The 21,810-nt window shown below is 33.2% G+C and overlaps 1 protein-coding gene and 2 pseudogenes across 2 annotated transcripts; 2 read left to right on the top strand and 1 right to left on the bottom strand.

Moving 5' to 3' along the window:
- The first annotated feature begins 1,692 nt into the window (after positions 1–1,692).
- Positions 1,693–11,090, top strand: LOC130796998 (pentatricopeptide repeat-containing protein At4g21065-like; annotated as a pseudogene).
- A 191-nt stretch (positions 11,091–11,281) lies between these two features.
- LOC130796997 (CRIB domain-containing protein RIC4) lies at positions 11,282–17,388 on the top strand. 2 transcript variants are annotated; one of them, XM_057659462.1, is made up of 4 exons: positions 11,282–11,435; positions 15,432–15,557; positions 15,681–15,824; positions 16,672–17,388. In XM_057659462.1, exons 1-4 carry the CDS (start codon positions 11,294–11,296, stop codon positions 16,938–16,940), a joined length of 681 nt encoding a protein of 226 aa, XP_057515445.1. In that variant the 5' UTR covers positions 11,282–11,293; the 3' UTR covers positions 16,941–17,388. The 2 variants fall into 2 exon arrangements, with proteins under 2 accessions (XP_057515445.1, XP_057515446.1); XM_057659463.1 differs by lacking the exon at positions 11,282–11,435 and adding an exon at positions 11,445–15,164.
- A 239-nt stretch (positions 17,389–17,627) lies between these two features.
- Positions 17,628–18,398, bottom strand: LOC130797122 (photosystem I reaction center subunit XI, chloroplastic-like; annotated as a pseudogene).
- Between the last annotated feature and the right edge of the window lie 3,412 nt (positions 18,399–21,810).

Consider the following 21,810-nt stretch of genomic DNA (forward strand, 5'->3'; position numbering starts at 1 on the left):
GCCGCGTCATTACTAGGAATCCGATTCGCAAAAACCCTTGGCGTTACGCGGCATCAGTTCAAAACAGACAGTTGATTTAATCCGCATAGTCGATAAGTCGGACCCTCCTTGGGTGTTTTGTTGAGAACCTGATTTCTGCGATATCAGTGAAAGCAAGGGTCGAGACATGATGTCGCGGAATCTAGATCCCACAGTCACTATTTCGCTGTTGTATTATAACGCGTCTGGGGCTACTCCGCGGCATACTTCAAGCCGCGGCTTCATATGCCCGTTTGACCCGTATTCAATACGTTCTTACCTGACAAGCTTAAAAGGTCATATCTTTTTCATTACAACTCGGAATTCAGCACAAGGACTGTCGATTCAAAGCTTGCAAACTCAATTTTTAAGATCCTTGAGGAGATTCGCAAGGGCACCTGTTTTTCCGCATAAAGGAGGATGTTTCTAGTCGTTGTGGCTCTCCCCTCACATCACCCTTCATGCGTGGGGCTAAATGTCATGGTACTGTTTTTAATTAATTTATTTATTTATTAATTAGCATCATATTACTAAAATACCCCTTGACCTTTCCGGATTGACTTTGACTTTTGGTCAATGGGCTTTCTGCTGGACTTCCCGTCTTCCTTGGAAGGCTCATGACATTTTTACCTTCAGAATACTTAACTTCCCTGTCATCTATCTTCTTTGGCCATCCTCCTTTTAAGGAGAATAACTGCCCACCGCCTTCCACTCTTCAGTCATGCTTGGCTCTCCTTGTTTCAAGGTGAATAACTGTCCACTCTTCCCATGACCAGTCCACCTCCCATTACTCCCACTACTCCCATGATCTTCCACCTTTCCTCTCTGAAGTAACTTCCTCCTTCAACATTATAAATAGGGACAACCATCAGAGGGGAGGGGACATCTGAAACAGCTTTCCTAGTAGCCTTGCTTACACTACTTCCTCAAGCCTTCCCAACCACTAGCACTAGCACAAGCAATCTCAATCCCGACCTTCCTTCTTGCATTCATTCTACAATCTGTCATTCATTAATTTCCGATTTACGTTCTGACTTGAGCGTCGGAGGGGTTTTCCGGGAGATCACCCCCCGGACAAGGCTAACGTGTTATGTTGCAGGAATTCAGGTCACCTCCTCTCATAAGTCGCTTCTCTTGATCACACTTCTACTTATCTCCAGGTATTTCAAGTGTATCCCACTTCCTCGTTTCATCACCGAAACAGAATCAGTCAAGGCTTTGTCTCTGGGTATGGTAAATACCCTTTAGTTGTTCAAACTTAAATCTTTTTAAGCCGTTTTATTTAGCCTAATATTAGGATTTTAGAGAATTTTTGAGTGACTTTCATATATTAGCGAGTAAATTCTACTAACAAAGGAAATTTTAAGTTCTAGCAAATGAGTTTAAGTTGTCTAATGATATTTTAATAATGTATTGTGAAATTCTTGATGAAATGTATTTCAGTTAAAGAGGAAGTATTTAAGATATTAATTTTATGAAAAAATTCCAAATTTCAGTTTTAGTGTCACGCATATATTTCGACTATTAATAATTACACGTAAATATGTAAGATATAAAATAAAAAGTCCAGATAACACAATTTTATAAACACTAATTAATTAATTTTATGATTGCCTTTTTTTATTTTCACGCACGTAAATAGTTATTTGTATTAATTTAATTGATGACTCCTAATTTCATACAAATCAACTGAACCGACCAATAAAACAACCCTAAATCACATTCATAGCCAAGTTTTGCGTGTGGCTCGGCGTACCGATATTCTGGTATGATACCAACAACTGGGCTTGTGTGCTTGTACCACAACTCACATGTCGGCCATGGATTTAGGCTTTAAGCCTCTCCATTCTCTCTCCTCTTTCTTGGATCTCTCCATTCTTCACCAATTTTGAATTCAACCTAGAAAGAGATAAATATCGGAGATTCGTTAATCACTCATTAATTTTCAATTCTATTTCAATTTCAATCCCGATTACTTGCGATCTTGTCTTTCCCCACTTTCTTTTCACTATAATTAAGCCCTAATTCTATCCGCCTCTTCTCTTGTGATTCCAGGAATCACGATCTAGATTCACATTGATCTCATTTGTCCCCACTTCGATTAACTTTTCCCCAATTTTCCCTTGATTCTGTTGAATTGGGGAAAATGGGTTTACGTTTAAATCCTCGAATAAATTTTGCTACTTTTCGTTTGATTCTTGTTACTATTTTTTTAACTGGGTTGTTGCTTGCTAATGCTATCTCAGCTCAGGTAATTTGCTTTGTAATTTCATTGGTTGTGGATTTTTATTCGAAAATTTGAGATGTAATGAAGTGATTAAAATGATGCAGGAAATTGGAATTGATGGTCAAAATGAAAGAATTGGTGGATCTATTAAGGATTTGGGGCGGCGTAGCAAGGTAAGAGGATCGAATTGATTTTGTTGAATTTTTGAATGATGCAAAGAGATCAATGTGAGCGAGGAGGATTTTTACTTTTTGATAGTTAATTTGTTTTACCTATAGGATTCATTTGGAATATGAACTTTTAGGATATTCAAGCTCTTAAAATGGCTTCTTTAAAAAGGTTTAGTACTTGGTATCAGTATTTTAGTGCTACATTTCAAAGGAAATAAAGAGATCATTTTGTTTTCCGTAAATATGATGAGTTATTTGAGATACACTAATGGTGATCTAGGAAAGAAAACATTAAATATAATAGAAGTTTAGGCATTGGAATGAACTACTAGACCTTATCACCTTATTACAAAGGTAAGGCCATGTACATATGATTACCAAGTCTCCTATTCTTATTACAAAGGTAAGGCCGTGTACATGTGATTACCACGTCCCCAATAGTTATTACGAAGTTGAGGTCGTGTACATGTGATTTTCCAGTCCCCTTACCCTACGTAGACCAGAGCCACTTTGGTGAGATGAGGGCAATTTAATGTTTGTTTTGAGCTGTTGACTGGCTTTTACACCTTTTTCAAATGACGAAAAAGTTAAGAGATAGTTGCAATTGTTCATTTACCTTGGGCTTATGTCAACACCATACGGAGAATAGTGTATGAGAAACACTGATGTAATATGAATATGAATTTTTTGGTAAATGACTGATCATAATTTCACAATCATGTACTATATGCCCGCAAGGGTTTGAATTTCATGTCATTAAAGTATTACTTCGTGCACGGTATAATTAGGAATAGAAGATGGCTAATTATTGCTTTTGTAGCAAACACTTGGAAGAGGCAGTTAAAAATGTATTTTTGTTGAAAGGTATAACTTCATATGTGTAGATCGATGCTTCTCTATAGGGGAGCATCTTTTCTTTTGTTTTTTTTTGTCATCTACACCAACCCTTTGCCTTTGGCATCTACCACTTGTCATTGCATGATAATTGCAATTATTCTATTGCTTAAGTTTGCTACGTAGTAAGAATATGTGGTGGGGTGATGTATTGGTGTTAAAGGAAGATAAGCATAATGGAACAACTTTGATTTGAGTTTTTGTCTAAAACAGGCTCTTTCAAGTGGATGTCTTTGGTGGTACCCACCTTAAAGTGCTAGTTTTGACTCTTGTAGAGTACCATAAAGGTTCCTGCAGTTTAGTGATGAAAAATATGTGTTACTAGTGTCAAATGTCTTTAATGTTTGGTAATTTTGAAAAGATACATGTCGGCCAAAGATGACATTGATGATAGGAGTGAAGAATGACATTAAAAATTAGGATTTGCGACAACATCTGACAATTGATAGAAATTAATGGATGAGAATATATGTAGATGATCATTGGAACTTATTTTCTTAGTTACAAATCAGTGAAATAATAAAGTATAATCCTTTTTAGTGACATTTTTCACGTGAATTTGTTTTTGTATATGTAGTTGGATGTGTTAAAGCTTTGGCAAATAAATTGCTATTACTTTTTTGAGTTTAAAACATTCAACATTATAGGGTGGATATTACTGCTAGAGTTGTGCTGGAAGACAAGTATGGGGATGTTGCAAGCACTCTGGGTGCAGTAGTAGCGAGTTTGTTGAGAAGTTTTTCCAGAATAGAAATATGTTAGTACTTACTATACATTTGTGAAGTCTTGAGCTTATGGAGTGTTGTAATACTAACTTCCAGCTTTGTTTATTGTGAAAAATTCCAATGTAAATAAAAATGGTGAGGTTTCCATAAACTTTCCAATATTGTTATGCAGTGTGTCTTGTGTCCATCTTCGTCTTTTGAAATTTGTAGGGTGGGGGAGTCAAATAGCTTTCGTTTGCTGATAGTCTAAACTTTAAAGATTTCAAGTGATTAGATTGAAAATGTGCCATCATGTGAGAAATGTTGATGGCGATGGGTTTCGTGGAGGATACTTTCTTTGCTTCATTTCTCTATTTCAAGTCCTTTAGATACTGTAAACTTGTCTCATTTCTGACTTTCTTATTGGTTGTGCATATTGTTTTTTGTCAATCAATTTCCTTATATGTATAAGTCGTCCATGTTAAAATAACGCCCCTCCTGTTTCTGTTCTTTCTAACAAATATCTATGTTTGATCATCTTTTGTTATTTGTAATATGTCAATGATTATCAGTTAAGATCATACTTATAAATGACCTGTCATGACTCATGACACTGAGAAATCTCTTTTAATGAGTGTGTTTTGGCGGGGGTGTATGCTTTTGTGTAGACATTTTTTTAGGTCTGCAATGAGAAAGTTTTGGCTGTACCTCATGATTGCAGTTTTGATCTATTGTTGCAGATAGTGCTGGAGCATCTAGGAGAAGATGCTGACTCAATACATTTGGGCATAAATTTGGACTCAGGTTTAGGAGTGTTTGATGCATTCTTCGCAAGTTTATGTATGATTCTTGTGAGCGAGGTTTGTTTCCTGGCCCTTATTGTGATGTATTTTGCATACCAGATCATCTTTAATGTTATTGTTCAATGTTTAGTTCGGTCATGTCTCTTTTTAGCCTTCAGATCGAGTTTTCTGTTAGATCATCTCTATGTTATGCTTAACAGCTGATGATTTTCTTTAATAGATGGGAGACGAGACATTTATCATAGCTGCTTTGATGGCTATGCGGCATCCAAAGTCAATTGTTTTGTCGGGTGCTCTGAGTGCATTGGTTGTAATGACGGTGAGTGTTTTCCTCCTCTTAGTGAGATATTTGCATCATTTTGTAATCCCAGATTTTGCATATAAATGTGTTCGACTTGTATGATTTGGTGAGACTCCATTGACTTTTAATTATAAATAGGTGCTCTCCACTGGACTTGGTAGGATAGTTCCAAATCTGATATCAAGGAAGCATACAAATAGTGCGGCTACAGGTACACCTTGATGCTGTCAGTGATGATTGCCATCTTTGTTGGTATTTAGCCTTGTTTTATTTTCTTTAAATTTAAATTGTGCAAGTGTGTGAATTCCTGGATGGTAAGCTTTGGACAGCTTGCTAATTTGCTACTTGTTATACTGACTTGAAGTCTAGTCTCCTGTGCCAAATTGGCCATGTCTTGACTTCCATTCCAGAAGGGCTTTACATATATTTTTTATTGTACCATTTTAGGAATTTTTCCTGTTGTACTTATAGCAAGACCACAGTCCATACAAATGTTAATAGGATATCTTTTCGTAGTTAATTTGCTTATGAGCAAAGTGATATGCACTCAAAAGTGAAACATCGACTCTTTTCACCTTATTTTAAACCTCCTCTACTTATTATCGGTCCTGGTCATATCTGGTCAATCCTTGTCGGTTGTGGTAAAAGCTTATGATTTTACCTTGTCACTGCTTGTAAATCCTAGTTAAACCTCATCAGTCCTGAAAACTCATTTTGCAACTTGCAAGTGAGGAGAAAGCACTCTAAATTGTGGTTGTTGATTTCATTTTGCGTCATTTTACAATCACTGTTGTGTTCTGTTTGAACCCTCGATCAAGAATTATGTGGGAGTTCCAGTGGGTCTGAGGGAGTTGTAGTCGTTACTCATTAGTGGGGATTGTGCTTCTATCAAGCTGCATCATTCTGACTGTTTTTATTAACATGTCCTTTATCATTGCAGTTCTTTATGCCTTTTTTGGTTTACGTTTACTATATATTGCTTGGAAGTCTGATCCTAAAGCATCCCAGAAGAAGGAGATGGAGGAGGTTTGTTATTGTTCACCTTTGATGCATATTTATCCCTTTTTAGTGCTGGTGGATGAGTCTTTCTTGTTGGCTGCCTAATTGTTCTTTGCCTTTATGATCTCTGCATGGGCTGTCATTAAACTCTGATGCTTGAAGTGAAGACCATGCTCACATCGTATTTGTTTTTCCTTTGATTATTTCTTGGTGCTATTTGATTCAAATAAAATTTGATTTTTTACAACTATGTCAACTACTTAAGGCGCAACTCTTTATTCTTTAGAATTGATGAAACAACTGCTTAATTTATTGCAATGTACTAAGTATGCTCCTAATATCTGAAAAATGTCGGTACTTGGTAGTCTTAGAGCTTTTTATCTATTTTTTAAAAACAAAATTACCATCCAGAAGCAGGGCTAAATTTTCTTTTGCATTGAACCGTTTCATGTCAGTTTTAATGCTGTATGCATTGCTATCTGAAACTATCATGTTACAATTGAACTCCTACATATTTTAAGAACAGAAAACTTTAAAACATATCCGGCTTTTTCTGAATGGCTATAGGTTCTTTCTCCGGTTTTTCACCGTTGTGTATAATCACTGATGTGATTTCACTTATATGGTATATATAGGTTGAAGAGAAACTTGATGGAGGACAGGGGAAAACATCAATACGCCGATTCTTTTCAAGATTTTGCACTCCAATTTTTTTGGAGGTACAACTAGAATTGAATGTGTTGATTCATTCTTCTAATTTAGAAAACTACGTGATTTTAGAAAAATGTCATTGACCCTCTTTGATTGCAACAAGAGTCATCTAAAAATATTTTTTTTGGTGTTGCAGTCATTCATTCTGACCTTCCTTGCTGAGTGGGGTGATCGTAGTCAGATAGCGACAATTGCTGTAAGTTCAACTCCTTGTAGTACTATCTAGTAACAGGCACATACGCACATGTCTTCTTTTCCCTTTGGTTTAGTAGACATGTAACTCAGACTTGCGAGTTGGTACTCATGAGTTCAAATGTGAAAAAATTCCACAATGCATGATCGCCCAAATTTCATGTTATTGGCCCAAAATGAAATATCAAAAGTCCTATTTAATGCCCAAAATTCCGCACATGTATTTTGTACCCTATACTATTCATTGCTGGTGTATTTTGTCCAGAAGAAATCTGTATATTAAGTTGTGTTTCAGGTCATTTTTTTCTATGCTAATTGCTAAATGGAAATTGTATTATTTTTACAAAAAGCAGTAAAGCTGGAATATGCAATATAATGGTTCAGCTTTATGTCCATATCTTGATCACTTTGGTACTCTATTTGATCTCGAGTTATGATTTGCAGCTTTTAATCAGTCACTGCTGATGTTTATTTTCTTGATTCCACAGCTGGCAACGCACAAAAACGCATTGGGGGTTTGCGTGGGTGCCACACTTGGGCATACCGTCTGCACATCCCTGGCTGTGGTGGGAGGAAGCATGTTGGCTTCCAAGATCTCGCAACGCACAGTAGCCACCGTTGGTGGCTTACTCTTTTTGGGATTCTCGTTATCTTCATACTTTTATCCTCCACTATAGAACACAAACTATGTAATCTCATCTTATCACTATATTGATTTCTCAAATCAATTCTTTCCCCTTTATCCCCCTAAACCCTTTTCTGCTCAGATTCTCCTTTTCTTTTTCCATATAGTGTACGTTAGTCGTATTAGCCTTTTGTTTTTGTTTTTCTTTTTTTTCTTCGGGGTTGTATGATTTTATCATGTATGTAAAGGGAAAGAATTTCTGCCATTCTCTTTTATGTTATGAAGTGATATTTCTTTGTAATCGTCGAATCGTGCTGGAAGTTGATGCCTGTTGGATCCTTGTCCAGGAATCAGCATTTTGACATTTTATGTCTATGCTTTGTCCTTTTAAAGTTGAGGACGACTTGCCTACAGCCGAGCTTTATATTTCAAACTATCTATCCTTTTAAATTTGTTATGATAAGTATATGAAGCTCTTATTTCAATTTTAGGTTTTAATAAATTCAAATGGAGAGATATAAATCATCTTCTAAAATGTGGATTTTATTTAATTAAATTAAGTGTAATTCGACTTAACAAAAGTAAGTTTATGGTAGTAAAATTAAATCTAATTCAACAAAAGCATGTGTCAAATTGATTTGACATATGGTTTTACTTAGTACAATTAATTTTTATTGACTTACAAAACTTGTTTTAGTTGAATTGAACTTATTTTAATTTAGTTTATTTTTACTAATTCATGTTATTTTCTATAGATTAGTAATTTTTAAGAAATTTTAATCAGACTTGACAAATTTATTTTAGCTAAATTCTATTTAATTTTATAAAACTTAACTGATTTTAATTAAATATTTCATGTCATTTTAATATTGTTACATTTTTCTTATTTTCATACTATTAAATACACTATTTTGACTCTAATACCTTTAATTGCCAATAATTAAAGACCGAAGGTAGTATTCTTGATACTGAGATTTAAGTTTAACTAAATAAGGTGAGCTTAAGTTGAAAACACCCATCTACCAGAATGAGGAAAGAAAAAGGCGGGAGAAAACCTAACTCCATAGACTACAGGTACTAACGGCTTATAATTCATTCTTAATAGAGTATTACATTTGATCTTATGCGTAAATCTAATTCTATACAATGCGATGTACACTTTAAGTTCTAAGTTTTCTTATTCAATTGCTTTTAATACTTGTTTTAATATCTCTAAAACCATTTCTTCTATCATCACTAATGATATTGCCCAAAAACAAATTCAAATTTCCGATGATGAGCAACCACAATTGTTGGGTTTTATTGATAATTTGAAGGATGAGTCTACTCTTCAAACCCTTCATGGGAAGGTGATCAAGAATGGTTCCATTGTTAATGTACATGTTTATAATTATATGTTGAGTTCATATGCTAAGTTTAAGGATTTGGATTCTGCCCGGAAGCTGTTTGATGAAATGTCCGACAGAAAAAATGTGAGAGCTTGGACTATTTTGATTTCAGGGTTTGCTCGAATTGGGATTTTTCGAGTTGGGTTGGATTATTTCTCTCGGATGCTTGTTGAGGGAGTTTGTCCAAATGGATTTACGCTTTCGAGTGTTTTCAAATGTTGTTCTAGTATAGGGTTGGCTTATAATGGTAAGGCAATACATGGGTGGATATTGAAAAAAGGGGTTTTTGTGGATGCTATTTTGAAAAATTCTATCATTGACTTTTATGTGAAAACTGAGGAGTTTGGCTATGCTAAGAAGTTATTTGAATTCGGTGATGTTGTAAATACTGTTTTATGTAATATAATGATCAGTGCTAATATGCAATGTGGTGATGTGGAGAGTTCTCTTGATTTGTTTAGAAGGTTGTCTATTAAAGATGTTGCAACTTGGAATACTGTTATATCAGGTATGATGAAAAATGGGTTTGAAGCAAAAGCATTGGATCTCCTTTATGAGATGGTAAAGGAACAGGCTTGCTTTGATAATTTCACGTATACGATAGCATTGGCCTTGGTTTCGTCCTTGTCGATGCTAGGGATTGGGGAACAGATACATGCTCAACTGATCAGACGAGGATTTTATGATAACGAGTATATAAGATCTTCACTCATTGACATGTATTCAAAGTGTGGTCTGATTGATACGGCCTCAATTGTGTTCAAGCAAAAGCCTTTAGGTCTTCATCCAAAACAAACCTTTAAGATAAATAGTGTTAAATTAATGGTAGACACGGTAGGTTGCAGCTCCATGGTTTCAGGACTTTCCCAGAATGGGAGATTCAGAGAAGCCTTAGACGTGTTTTGCAATATTATTCGTGAAGGATTTGGAATTGACAAATATACTATGACTACTGTCATCTCTGTATGCGCTAATTATGGTATGCTAGATTTTGGTGAACAGATTCATGGTCTCATACATAAAGTCGGACATAACTTTGATTTGGTTTTGTATTCTTCATTGGTTGATATGTATTCCAAATGTGGAAGTTTAAGGAATGCTCAAAAAATATTTGATCAAACCACCACTAGGAACACTATTATATGGACTGCCATAATTAATGGTTATGCTTTTCATGGACGTGGTAGAGAAGCTATTAGACTTTACGAATTGATGATAAAGGATGGCATTCAACCAAATGAGGTAACCTTTGTGGCTGTTTTAACTGCATGCTGCCATGCAGGGCTGGTTGATGAAGGCCGGAAATATTTTAAAGTAATGAAGGAGGTTAACCACATTAAGCCCGTGGTTGAACATTTCACTTGTATGGTTGATCTCTTTGGTCGTGCTGGTATATTGGAAGAGATAAATAATTTCATTTATGAGAATAAAATATCACATCTTAGCTCAGTATGGCGAGCTTACTTATCCTCTTGTCGACTCCATAAAAATTATGAAATGGGAAAGTGGGTCTCTGTAAAGTTGCTTGAACTCGAACCATTCGACGCAGAACCATATGTTTTGCTGTCAAATATGTGTGCTACCAGTAACAGATGGGAAGAATCTGCTAAAATTAGGAGTTCAATGCAGAAGAAAGGAGTCAGAAAACACCCAGGTCAATCTTGGATACAACTGAATAATCAGGTTCATACTTTTGTGATGGGTGATAAGTCTCATCCACAAGAAGCTGAGATATATTCTTATTTGGACAGCCTAATTAGTCGGCTAAAGGAGATAGGTTATTGCACGAATTTAGGGCAGGTTACACAAGATGTAGAAGAGGAGCAACAGGAAATGTTTCTCCATCATCATAGTGAGAAGCTAGCTGTCGTGTATGGTATCATTAATACGAGCAGTGTAACACCAATACAAGTCATGAAAAATCTTCGAGTTTGTACAGATTGCCATAGTTTCCTGAAGTATACTTCTAGGCTTTTGAATCGGGAAATAATTGTTCGAGATATTCGTAGGTTTCACTATTTCAAGAATGGACTTTGTTCTTGTGGAGATTACTGGTGAACCGGCCTTGATGGCGTGTATTGATTGAGCTCTAAATATATTGTCTCTATTGGCTGTTAATGTTAATAACATTTTTGTTATAACTTATCATTCAACTTCTGAAACTGGTAGAGTTTATGGGCATTCTGTTCTTATTGTTCCAAGTTATGACCAAAAATAGAGCTGTGCAGATATTCAGATTATTGGAGGCCTTCATTCATTGAATGATATTTTCAGATATTTTTATCGGGTTTAAGGTTCGAGAATCTGCTACAGGCAAGAGGAAAAGGAAATTAATCATTCGTATAGGTGGTGAGGATCGAATTGTAACTAAATACTTTCAGATATTTGACCATGGTCACTCAGGTATATCTTGTTTTTCATGAATCTTCCCAAGTTTTTTGTTTTACTGTGCAATGTTACTATGATAACTGGAATTAACCCATTGATTCATGTAGTCAACTAGTCTGCACCATTCTTTTGGGATTAAGGTTTAGACAACTTCACTCAAAATTATCTAGACAGAGTCTTCACCCAAGCTTTTTCAAACAAGATACTTCTATCTCATTTCATTTTATGCTTAAGTAAAAGCATGTAATGTTTGATGTAGTTGTCTATGACTATATCAGTTAGCAATTTCTATATTCAAAAAATAATATTGACAACATTATGCACATAATTTTCAAAAAAAAAAACCTTAAGTTGCAAGTTGCAACGATCTTTGATGACAATCTCTCACGTTGATTTGTGTTGGTTTATGTAGTTGACCCCATAAGTTAGAATTCATGTTTTGGCATTGTTGTAGCTTCATTTGCAAGGGTTGAACCAGGTTTTGAAGTGTCTTTTATTCTTTGAAGCTATGCATTTGAGTGTGTCTTCTAAAAGTTGATTGACCTGGCTTTTACTGCACTTCCTTTATGCATAGTACTAGTATTTCCTTTCAAGGTTTAATGAGACCCAAGTTTCAATCGGGAAGTACCTCTCATGCAATATTTCATTACTTTCGTGTCATTGAGTGACTCTTGTAGATGCGAGATTTGAGAGATTTGATGAACATAACCTTGTTCTTGTAAAATTAAAATTGTGTTTTTGATTGAACTTTAATAGAATTTCACACGAATAAAGTACGCATAATTTAAGAATTATATTTTAATATATATATATATATATAACATTATAATTTGCAATTGAAAATCTAATATTTTTGAGGTTATAAAAATTGGATAATAAGAATCTGTTACAAATCAAATTAATATATGATGATGCTTTGGGGGTGTTTGATTAAATAATTTAGGATAATTTTAGCTTACATGTCAAACCATCTAATTCTAGTTTTTTAATCAATTAGTCGATTGAAACAAATTGTTATGAATCAGCTATTTTTAAACATGTTGCTTTTAACGTGTTCAAAATCAACTGCTCTAACCAATTGATAAAATCAATTGATCAACTACCATCTATCAAATATGGGTCGTTTACCAAGTATCTTTTATATTTTAAGTTTAAGCTCCTATGTTCTATTCTACCTTCCTATTGGGTCATCCTTTACTTTAAATCAATCAATGATACGTTCATATAATTCTTATTATGTTTGTGTTCTGAATTATGAAGATAATCATTAGTCCTCAGCTGCTTATAATTTTTTTTCCTAAATTCCTTGGTAAGGGGGATTATCATTATAATTTATTATTCATCCAGTGTCTTAACCTTTTCATATAATTTATCTTCTTTTTTTTCTAAAGTTATTTCATACTATTATATTTATCTTAATGCAGCTGTTAGGTGGCTCATTAAAGGCATATTTTGATGATGATTATAATCTTAAATTTTTATTAAAAAAATATTTTACCAGCTGTAGTCACTAGATTGACTTGAAAATGAATACTCCTATACTAATACAGTAATACTCTTTTCTCCATCTCGTTGAATTTGCTATAATACAGAAGTCAAAGTAAATGTAATACTCATTTATTTTAGCAAATTCAAAGCGCTAGAAAGAATACTTTATTGATTGATTTCTTTGTTACAAATAAAACCCAATTAGATCAAACTTAGCGACTCACCATCAAAGTACACAATATTGACTGTTTATGGCATTCTTGTATTGTGATTGCATTGTATATTTTTTAAGGTTAATAATAGTAAAACCATCCACCTCAATGGTTGACCTTTATAAAGGCAGGCTGAGGCTTTAACCCCGGAAAATTTGAAATGATTAAGATAAATTATCAACAAAATGAACAAAATAAGATAAGTTTCAACTTATTTCCAAAGGTAAGCGTGAAATTCTCAAATCTGTGGTTTGGGGCTGTTCGTAGTTAGTAACTGCGAACAGGTAAAAGAAAAACACAATAGTTGTTCGTAGTTACTAACTGCGAACAACTTTGACCTTTTTTTTGACCTGTTAACGATGGAAGCTGCTGTGCATATCTGTGGAGCTAGCTGTTCGCAGTTACTAACTGCGAACAGGTTAAAAAAAAGTCAAAGTTGTTCGCAGTTAGTAACTGCGAACAACTATTGTGTTTTTTTGACCTGTTCGCAGTTAGGAACAGCGAATAGCCCCAAACCATAGGTTTGGAAATTTCACGCTTACTTTTGGAAATAAGTTGAAACTTATCTTATTTGGTTCATTTTGTTGATAATTTGTCTTAATCATTTCAAATTTTCTTAACCCCGAGACTTGGCCCACCAAAATGGATTTGGATCATTAAATTTTACATTAGATATATCTCTATGTAAAAATTATTCGAGATCCGCCATTGTTCCAGATTCGCAAAAGTGATTTTGTTATACGATATTTTGCCCTATGATTAGCACCTTAAAATGTCTCAAATTAGGACTACCTCTATTTATCGCCTTGAATATTGGTGTTTGATATTGTAAAAGAACATATTCGACAATTCTAGCTTATTTTGACACAAAGAGATGTGGTAAGGGTCAAACCATCGAATGTTAGTGTTAGGTAAATTAGCTGCTTGAAGCAACTTGTTGTCGGCTCAAATTCAGTTGTTCAAATTACTCACTTCATTCAACTACTATATATCAGTAATCAGTCATTTGCAAAATACCTCCTGTATGACTGTGTCAGAGTTAGATTTAGGAATGGGTCTTGGAGATTGATTCATCTTTTGACTAGTGTAGTGCTGTTATTCTATTATGTTCATTGTTAGGTACTTTTGAAATTTACAAATGCCCTAAATCACAATCAAATTTAGATGTGGTTTAAAAATACGTAATATCGCTTATTTTCCACTCTTTAAGATAGAGTACATATCAAGTAAAGAAAGTGGTAATGTTGATAACTGTTTACTACTAATTGGCAAAATCTTTTGGTGACTTTTCTCACAAGAGAGGTAAGTGGGAACCAAAAAATATAGGGACCCCACCAACTATAGCAAAGAAGCTAAACATCATAAGTTAGATACTAGGATTTTGATACATAGTTTGCTACTAAAACCTGTCTTTTTGCTCTAATTTGACATGAATGTTTTCAAGTACTATTGTATTGTCAATGTTACTTAATATAGATTAATCTTATGCTTACCTACATGCTATTATATCTTTAAATTTATTATTAAGTGGACTTCTTATTTATGTGAAATCAGCGTATTATACCTGATATAAATAAAGGGTTTGTAGAAAATAATGTTATAATTTACAAAATTCGATTTAATACTAGAAATGAATGAAAAACGAGAAAAATTTTGGGTTTTGGAAATCGAACTTGTATTATTATTAAATTTACGCACTGTTTCGTAATCCTAAAAGTATTATATTATAACAAAAGTAGAACGTAACATAAACATAATAGTAAAAGATTTAAAGATCGAGACGCATTCATTTAGTGTTTTGAATTGCATGTCCGTAATGTTTTGTGCGAACTGTTCGAAACGTTGTATGGGGAAAAGTTTTGCGCTTTGCGCTTTAATATGGTTGGAAAGAGCCTCTTATATGTAATTGCTTTAAATCTTGCTTAGATGAGAGTCACTTAATGATATTAAGGTAACTGGGATGAGAAATGAAATGTGCAACCACATCTTTAGATATTGAACTATTTTATTCTGTTCCTGTTTCTTTCCCACCAAACCAACATGGGTACTGACTTTTTTCTCTTGTAAAATTATACCTTCTTGACAGCAAAGCTAACAGCAGCTACTATAACAACCCCAAAACTTCTTCTAACACTTTTAATTTCCTCAAACGAAAAAAAATATATCTTTGCATTCTTATTATTGTTATTAGTTTCATCTTTGTCAAACGAAAAAAAATATATCTTTGCATTCTTATTATTGTTATTAGTTTCATCTTTGTTTGGTATTCTGTTGATTTGTGTTTCTTTCGTTATGGGTGTTCATGGGAAAGTGAGAGATCGAATGGAGAAATTCGCCGTTCTTCCGTTCTCCATGGGATGTGTTTCTCAAGCTAGTGTTGCTGTGGCTCAACAAAGAACTAAAAGATCAAAAACAGATTTACAATCACCTTCATTAAGTATGTATGATCACATTTCTCGTTTTTTCATATTGTTACGACTTCCAAGCTTTGACATTGTTGTTTTCGTGATTTTGTAAGTGTATTAAATTCGGGTTTTGAATTTTGTTTGATCTTATGAAGGAATTCAAGAAGAAGATGATGATGAGAGTTTATGTGCTGAGAGTTTGAAGCATTCTTCAAGGTTTATGGCACTTCCAAGATCTAACTTATCCACAGGGGTTAACAGACTTGTGAAAGGTTTCAAAAGCCTTTCACAATTATTCAGTAAGTACTTATATGCTTATTTTCATGTAAACAAACCTTTGTTAGTGGCTTATTGCAAGGATAAAGTTGTGTACATTTTCTATGAACCCCGTTTGGGTAGGATTCTTAATAACGTTGGAAGTCTTGTGTCCATCTACCAACTTCGTTTAGTTTTAGTTAATGATCTTAAGGTATTCACTCTGAAATTGATTGCATTCCCTCTATGCAGTATATAGAGTGGGCAAGAACACTCATCTTTACATAAGTACAAAACAACTTGGTTGTCATTTTTTGTGTTATATGTTGCACAGTTCAATATTTATAGGGTTTTTGATCAAATGACTTCAACATGGTCTTGGTATCCTCGGGCCTAAATTTTCCCTACCTATGTTATTCGAATTCGTATACTTACATCCTACACAAATATATGTCAAATTTAGAGGCGGACCTATTTCACGTGAAAACACCCCATTTCATAAATGTTATTATTATTAAATTTATATTTTGCGTTAGATTTTTTCACTATCTATTACTTCTTTCAGATTTTAATAGTTGCTACAGTTTCTGTACCAACTACTGTTCATTAACTGATCTTATTTGGTATATATTTCTCCATGTATGATGTAAAACATAGTCAAGTACAGTGATCTTGTTTGATTCGTTTAAATGTATATTTTCAAAATATTAACTTTATAAAAATTTTTATCATATAAAATTAAAGATATAAAAGATTAAAATCGTGTATTGGATAGCGTGAAAAACAGAAGTGTATCAACTATTAAAAACTAGAGAATGTATTAATTTGCGTTTTCACCAACTTTTTTCCTGAGTCCGCCACAGCTGACAACCCCCCTCTTTGTTTCCCTAGTATATGAAGATGAGATGGAAGAGCTAGGCATGGACATGGAGATAGGGTGCCCTACAGATGTAAAGCATGTAACCCACATTGGATGGGATAACATACCCAACACAGACCAACTTATGGGTTGGGATAATATCATCACTACAAACATGCTTTCATCTTCTCATCCCCCTAATTCTGCTGAATCTGCTGTTAACTTGGAACAGTGCTTAAAGCAGTTTAAGATTAATTCTTCAACTGCTCCTGAAAATGACTCTTCAACTCTCTATCATTAGCTTATTCTTGAAGATTAGTACATGTTTGCTTTTCATCTTATTATACTACTTTATTAACATTTGATGTAGTATATATATGGTATTGCAATCAAAGTTGTTTTCTTTCTGATTTGGTGTGTACCGAGCTACCCTGTTGTATCGATGGTTGATAGGTCGAACTTTTAACGATAAGATTAAGGGATCAAACACTAGTATCATCGACTATTTGATGAATGATGATGTGGAGTGTACTACAATTGTTTTGCTAGTTTTGTGTCATTATGTACAAATCATGACAAATTTTATATTGCACCACCACCAATCCATAATCATATTGCATATACTTTCTATTTGGATTGTGGTTGGTTATGATTGGTTTGAATTAGAGTGTGTTCATGTGTTGTAAAGGACAAGTTGTGGATTGTAGATGGGGAAAGGTTATATCTATAGATGTTTGCTTTGTGGTTTACTCAATTATCATTATTAGTAATTATTTATTATCTTTTTTTAGTTTTTTATTTATATACAGTTGCAAATGATGATGTTTATTATTAAGAATCAAGTGAAACAATATATTTTTGATTACAAGGATTTAGGTATAGATTAGCCTTTAAACTCCGCATAAGCTTCTAAATGAAATCATGCTAATGTGAAACAAAACTTAGATAAATATAAGTTCAGGTCCTTACAAACACAAAAACATGTCATTCATGGTCTTAAATATGCCCATACAACACCAAATATACCACCAAAAAAGAACGTCGGGTGAACTTAGCCCTTCCGTCAGCGGTTTGGAGTTGGTCAGGTTCCTTCTTTCGACCAGTCAAGGTCAAAGATGGGGCGAATCGGGGGTTCGCCTTCCTTGAAAGAAGCAATGCCATACATAGTTATGTAAATGTTAAGGATTATTACTAGTCCTGCAGCACCTAAACTTACTGCTATAGTGCTATTCCTTGAATTTTTGAAAAAGGTGAGCGAAAAAAAAAAATTAATTGAATAAACTATTATTCAAACTTTTTCCAAAACTAAGCGTGAAAACCCCGGATCTATGGTTTGGAGTTGTTCGCAGTTAGTCAAAAAAGACAAAATAGCTGTTCGCAGTTAGTAACTGCGAACAGCAAAAAAAAAAATAAAAAGACAAATTTTTTTTTTTTTAAGTCAAATAGTTGTTCGCAGTTAGTAACTGCAAACAGCTATTTTGTCTTTTTTGACCTGTTCGCAGTTAGTAACTGCGAACAGCTCCAAACCATAGGTCCAGGGTTTTCACGCTTAGTTTTGGAAAAAGTTTGAATAATAGTTTATTCAATTAATTTTTTTTTTTTTCGCTCACCTTTTTCAAAAATTCCTATTCCTTTGTACTCAGTGTTTCTTAATGGGCCTGTTAATTTCAAATGGGACAACTAAAAGGTATCCATGGGCCAAACCCACCTTAATCCCACGTAAAAGTGGGTTAACTAAAGTTCTGTAGGCTGGGAGGTTGGAGAGGTATCATGCAATTGATGGGCTGAATAGGTCTCCATTTAAAGGTTGGTCTACTTTATAATTATTATACTCCTTCCCTTCCACTCAAAATGTCCATTTACTTTTTCACACTATTCAATGCACTTATTCAATACTTAATATCTGTTACTATACATAATGAAATATTATAAAAAGTGGATATTAATAATCTTTACATTGAGATGAATCAAACAAGATCTCACTTGACTATGTAAAATCTATAGATTAAAAATAAAACACAAATTAAGAGTGCTAAGTGAACACTGTCAAAAAGTAAATGAAACATTTTGAGTGGAAGGGAGGGAGTATCATTCAACCTATATATGAAGAGCGCGTCACATTGAGACTGTCTCGCATAATAATTTGTGTTAATGATTTCCCAGTCGAATTATCAGACAAAATGTTAGTTTTGACCTTTGATTTATGAGCAATTCTTGTATGAGGTTGTTTCACGTTGAGATAGGTTTAATGCGGCTCATTAAAATAACTAAAGTAGGTGTTATGATATCCAAAGTGTCAATTTTAACGTTCAAAATAATATCATCATTATCATACCAAATGTATTCACCTTATAGGAAACTATGTTCAGGAACTAAAGAGGAAAAAAAGGCGGCAACTCATAAGTCATAACCATAAAGAAAAATACTACCAAAGAGATCTCGGCTCAAAAAAAATATATCCACAGATAAATCTTACGACTTTTAAATTATTATATCATTTTGTATTATTAAAATATCATAGAGACGGATCAAATAACTGATAACAACAGTTGATCTTTCTAGTTTACGAGACAAATCAAAACCACAAACATTAAAATCAGGTAAATCATACATCATTAATGATCTGATCACCCAATTTTATGTCTCATTTTACTTGGACGGTCAATTTAAACGAATATTGTCACAATCATATTCAGTGTGCTTAATTACAATATTAAATTTAGTACCGTATTATTCTAAACAACAAATCTATAGTAATTATTTTTTATATTAACAAATCTAGAGAATTAGCTGTTTGACTTCTAACATTTTTCAATTCGGTGTACGATACTGACTATCAACTTCAAATCTATTTCAAAATTGAGAATTCAGTTTGCTATTCAAATGACACCAATATTTGATATTTATAAGACTTAAAAATAAATATAAAATGACACAAATAATTTATGGGGCACAAGATCTGATTTTGACCAAACCTGAAACACCTGACTCAAAAACAACTTGTTGACCTAAATGAACACCTCTATCTTACTATGAATTTTTAAAAATTCGATGCTTCTATTTGGCCTATGAAATTTCCCAATTCACATTTTTAAATGTTAGATTTGCTAAATTTAATATTTAGGTTAATTTAGCATTTAAAAATGTATTTCAAAGTTACATTGTATCATTTTGTAAAACTTATCTATTGTATGAAGTTCATATTGCCTTGCTTTTTGGAGGGAATAGCAGTTAGAATTTAGAATATTGTAAGGCAGTTGCACTAGACTTAGTCAAAGCTGAACACAAATCTAAGTAAAAACTTGGTTGTGGCTTAATTGCCTTGATTTCTGATTGGTTGATTGGTGGATCCAACCCTGATTAAGCTTTTCCATTTTCATCTTTACAAGAGATATTTTGACCATTTGACACACTTACTGTGCCATATCAATTTCGCCCCATAAATAATTAGCGGAAAAATTAAGAAAAGTGAATAAGAAAATATTTTATGAAAAAGTAGGTAAAATATGATTGAGATAAAAAAGTAAATTGAATGTGTAAATAAGAATTAAAGAAAGAATATAAATTATGATCAAAGCTAGAATTGAAACCAATTTTATAGGACAGATTAAAAGAAAAGGTATGATAATTTTAATGGATATATGAATTACCATACATTTTTGATTTGGATCCTTTGGTTTTTGTCTTGGGGCCTAGCGAATCTATTTACTATAGATGCTTTATTGCATGTCGAATCCAGTACACAATAATTTTTGAGACATGTTTATTTATCACAAATTGTCTCATGAAACATTCTTATTATAAAACGTATTTTATACATAGGTTAAATATTTCAACTAATGCACATCAAAAAGGAAACCATAATATGGAAATTAAAATTCTTGTTGTCTCAGTGACACGAAAGGTCTCTTGTAAAAGTAACTGAGTCTAATTAGTGCTATGATTCTCACAAAAAGAGAATCAGATCTATCTCAGTTAGAGGGTAAATAATATTTTTATGAGAAAAATTATGTATCACTTTTTACATAATCGCTTTTTTCGTGAACCTACTCTATAATAAGAAACAAAAAACAAAATTCAAAGAAATTAATAGATTTACATCTGTTTTTGATGAACTTTCCTTGGAAACAACAACCTTTAGAAAGTTACAAAAGGCAATGTATTCCAAAAGGAGTGGACGACTTGACTACAACAATTCACTCAAATAAACATTATCCTTAATATCCTTTAATTTTTGTTGACCAAATTCAAACTTTCTTTTAAGGGTAGATGAATATGATGAATATTCTTACGGACATCATTTATATCTTCATCACACACGTTTTCAACTTTTTCACTGAGCTTCAAACACCTTAGAAGATTCCAAGGGTGACTTGACCAATATTATATATAATACTACTAACATATATTTTTTTATATCACCAATTTTATTTTATTAATTAATTACTACGTGATTATAGTCTTGGTCTATGTATTTGTTCTCCATTAGTATTGTAGTAAGTATATGCTTTGAGTCGGTTAATTCACGTGTGGTAATGGTCATGAAATGATAAGCTATATATATAAGATAGGTTTAATCTGAAAAGTTAAAGAGATCAAATTTAGAAAAGTATTTTGGCTTTAGGCTGAGGAATAAGTTGAATTAGCTTTTGTTGTGCTTGTCCCAAAAGCGACTCGACTTTTATAATAGATTAAAGACTCAATACGAAAAGAGAAAATTAAAATGTCGAGTCAGCTAGGGTTAGGTGGGATAAAACACGTGTTGCTCTGTTTTGCTTTCTTAAGCCATATTTAATTATATATATAATCTGGTCAATAAATACTCTTAAAATACTTAAATGATCGTTATCAACTCCTATATTCTACATTTTACTACCTCAATTATAATCCTAACAAACTTGTTGAGAAGTATTGGGTGTATAGCCCACCTTTTAAAAAATTGTTCTACTTTATAGAAGTTTATAAAAAAAACAAATGAGTTATCTAGCCACTAGTTAAAAATATTTTACATAATAATTCATTGTTTAGAAGTTATTTCTGATTGACACTTGTCTAAAATTAAGTTATAATAAATCGAATGTACATAATTTTGCTCTTATTATACTATTATTTTTGGTAGAAACTTGATAATATTAAATATTTTCTTAAACTTTAGATAAATATAAAATGTT

Source organism: Amaranthus tricolor, chromosome 12 (genome assembly GCF_026212465.1).
Source record: "Amaranthus tricolor cultivar Red isolate AtriRed21 chromosome 12, ASM2621246v1, whole genome shotgun sequence".
In the NCBI taxonomy this organism is placed as follows: domain Eukaryota; kingdom Viridiplantae; phylum Streptophyta; class Magnoliopsida; order Caryophyllales; family Amaranthaceae; genus Amaranthus; species Amaranthus tricolor.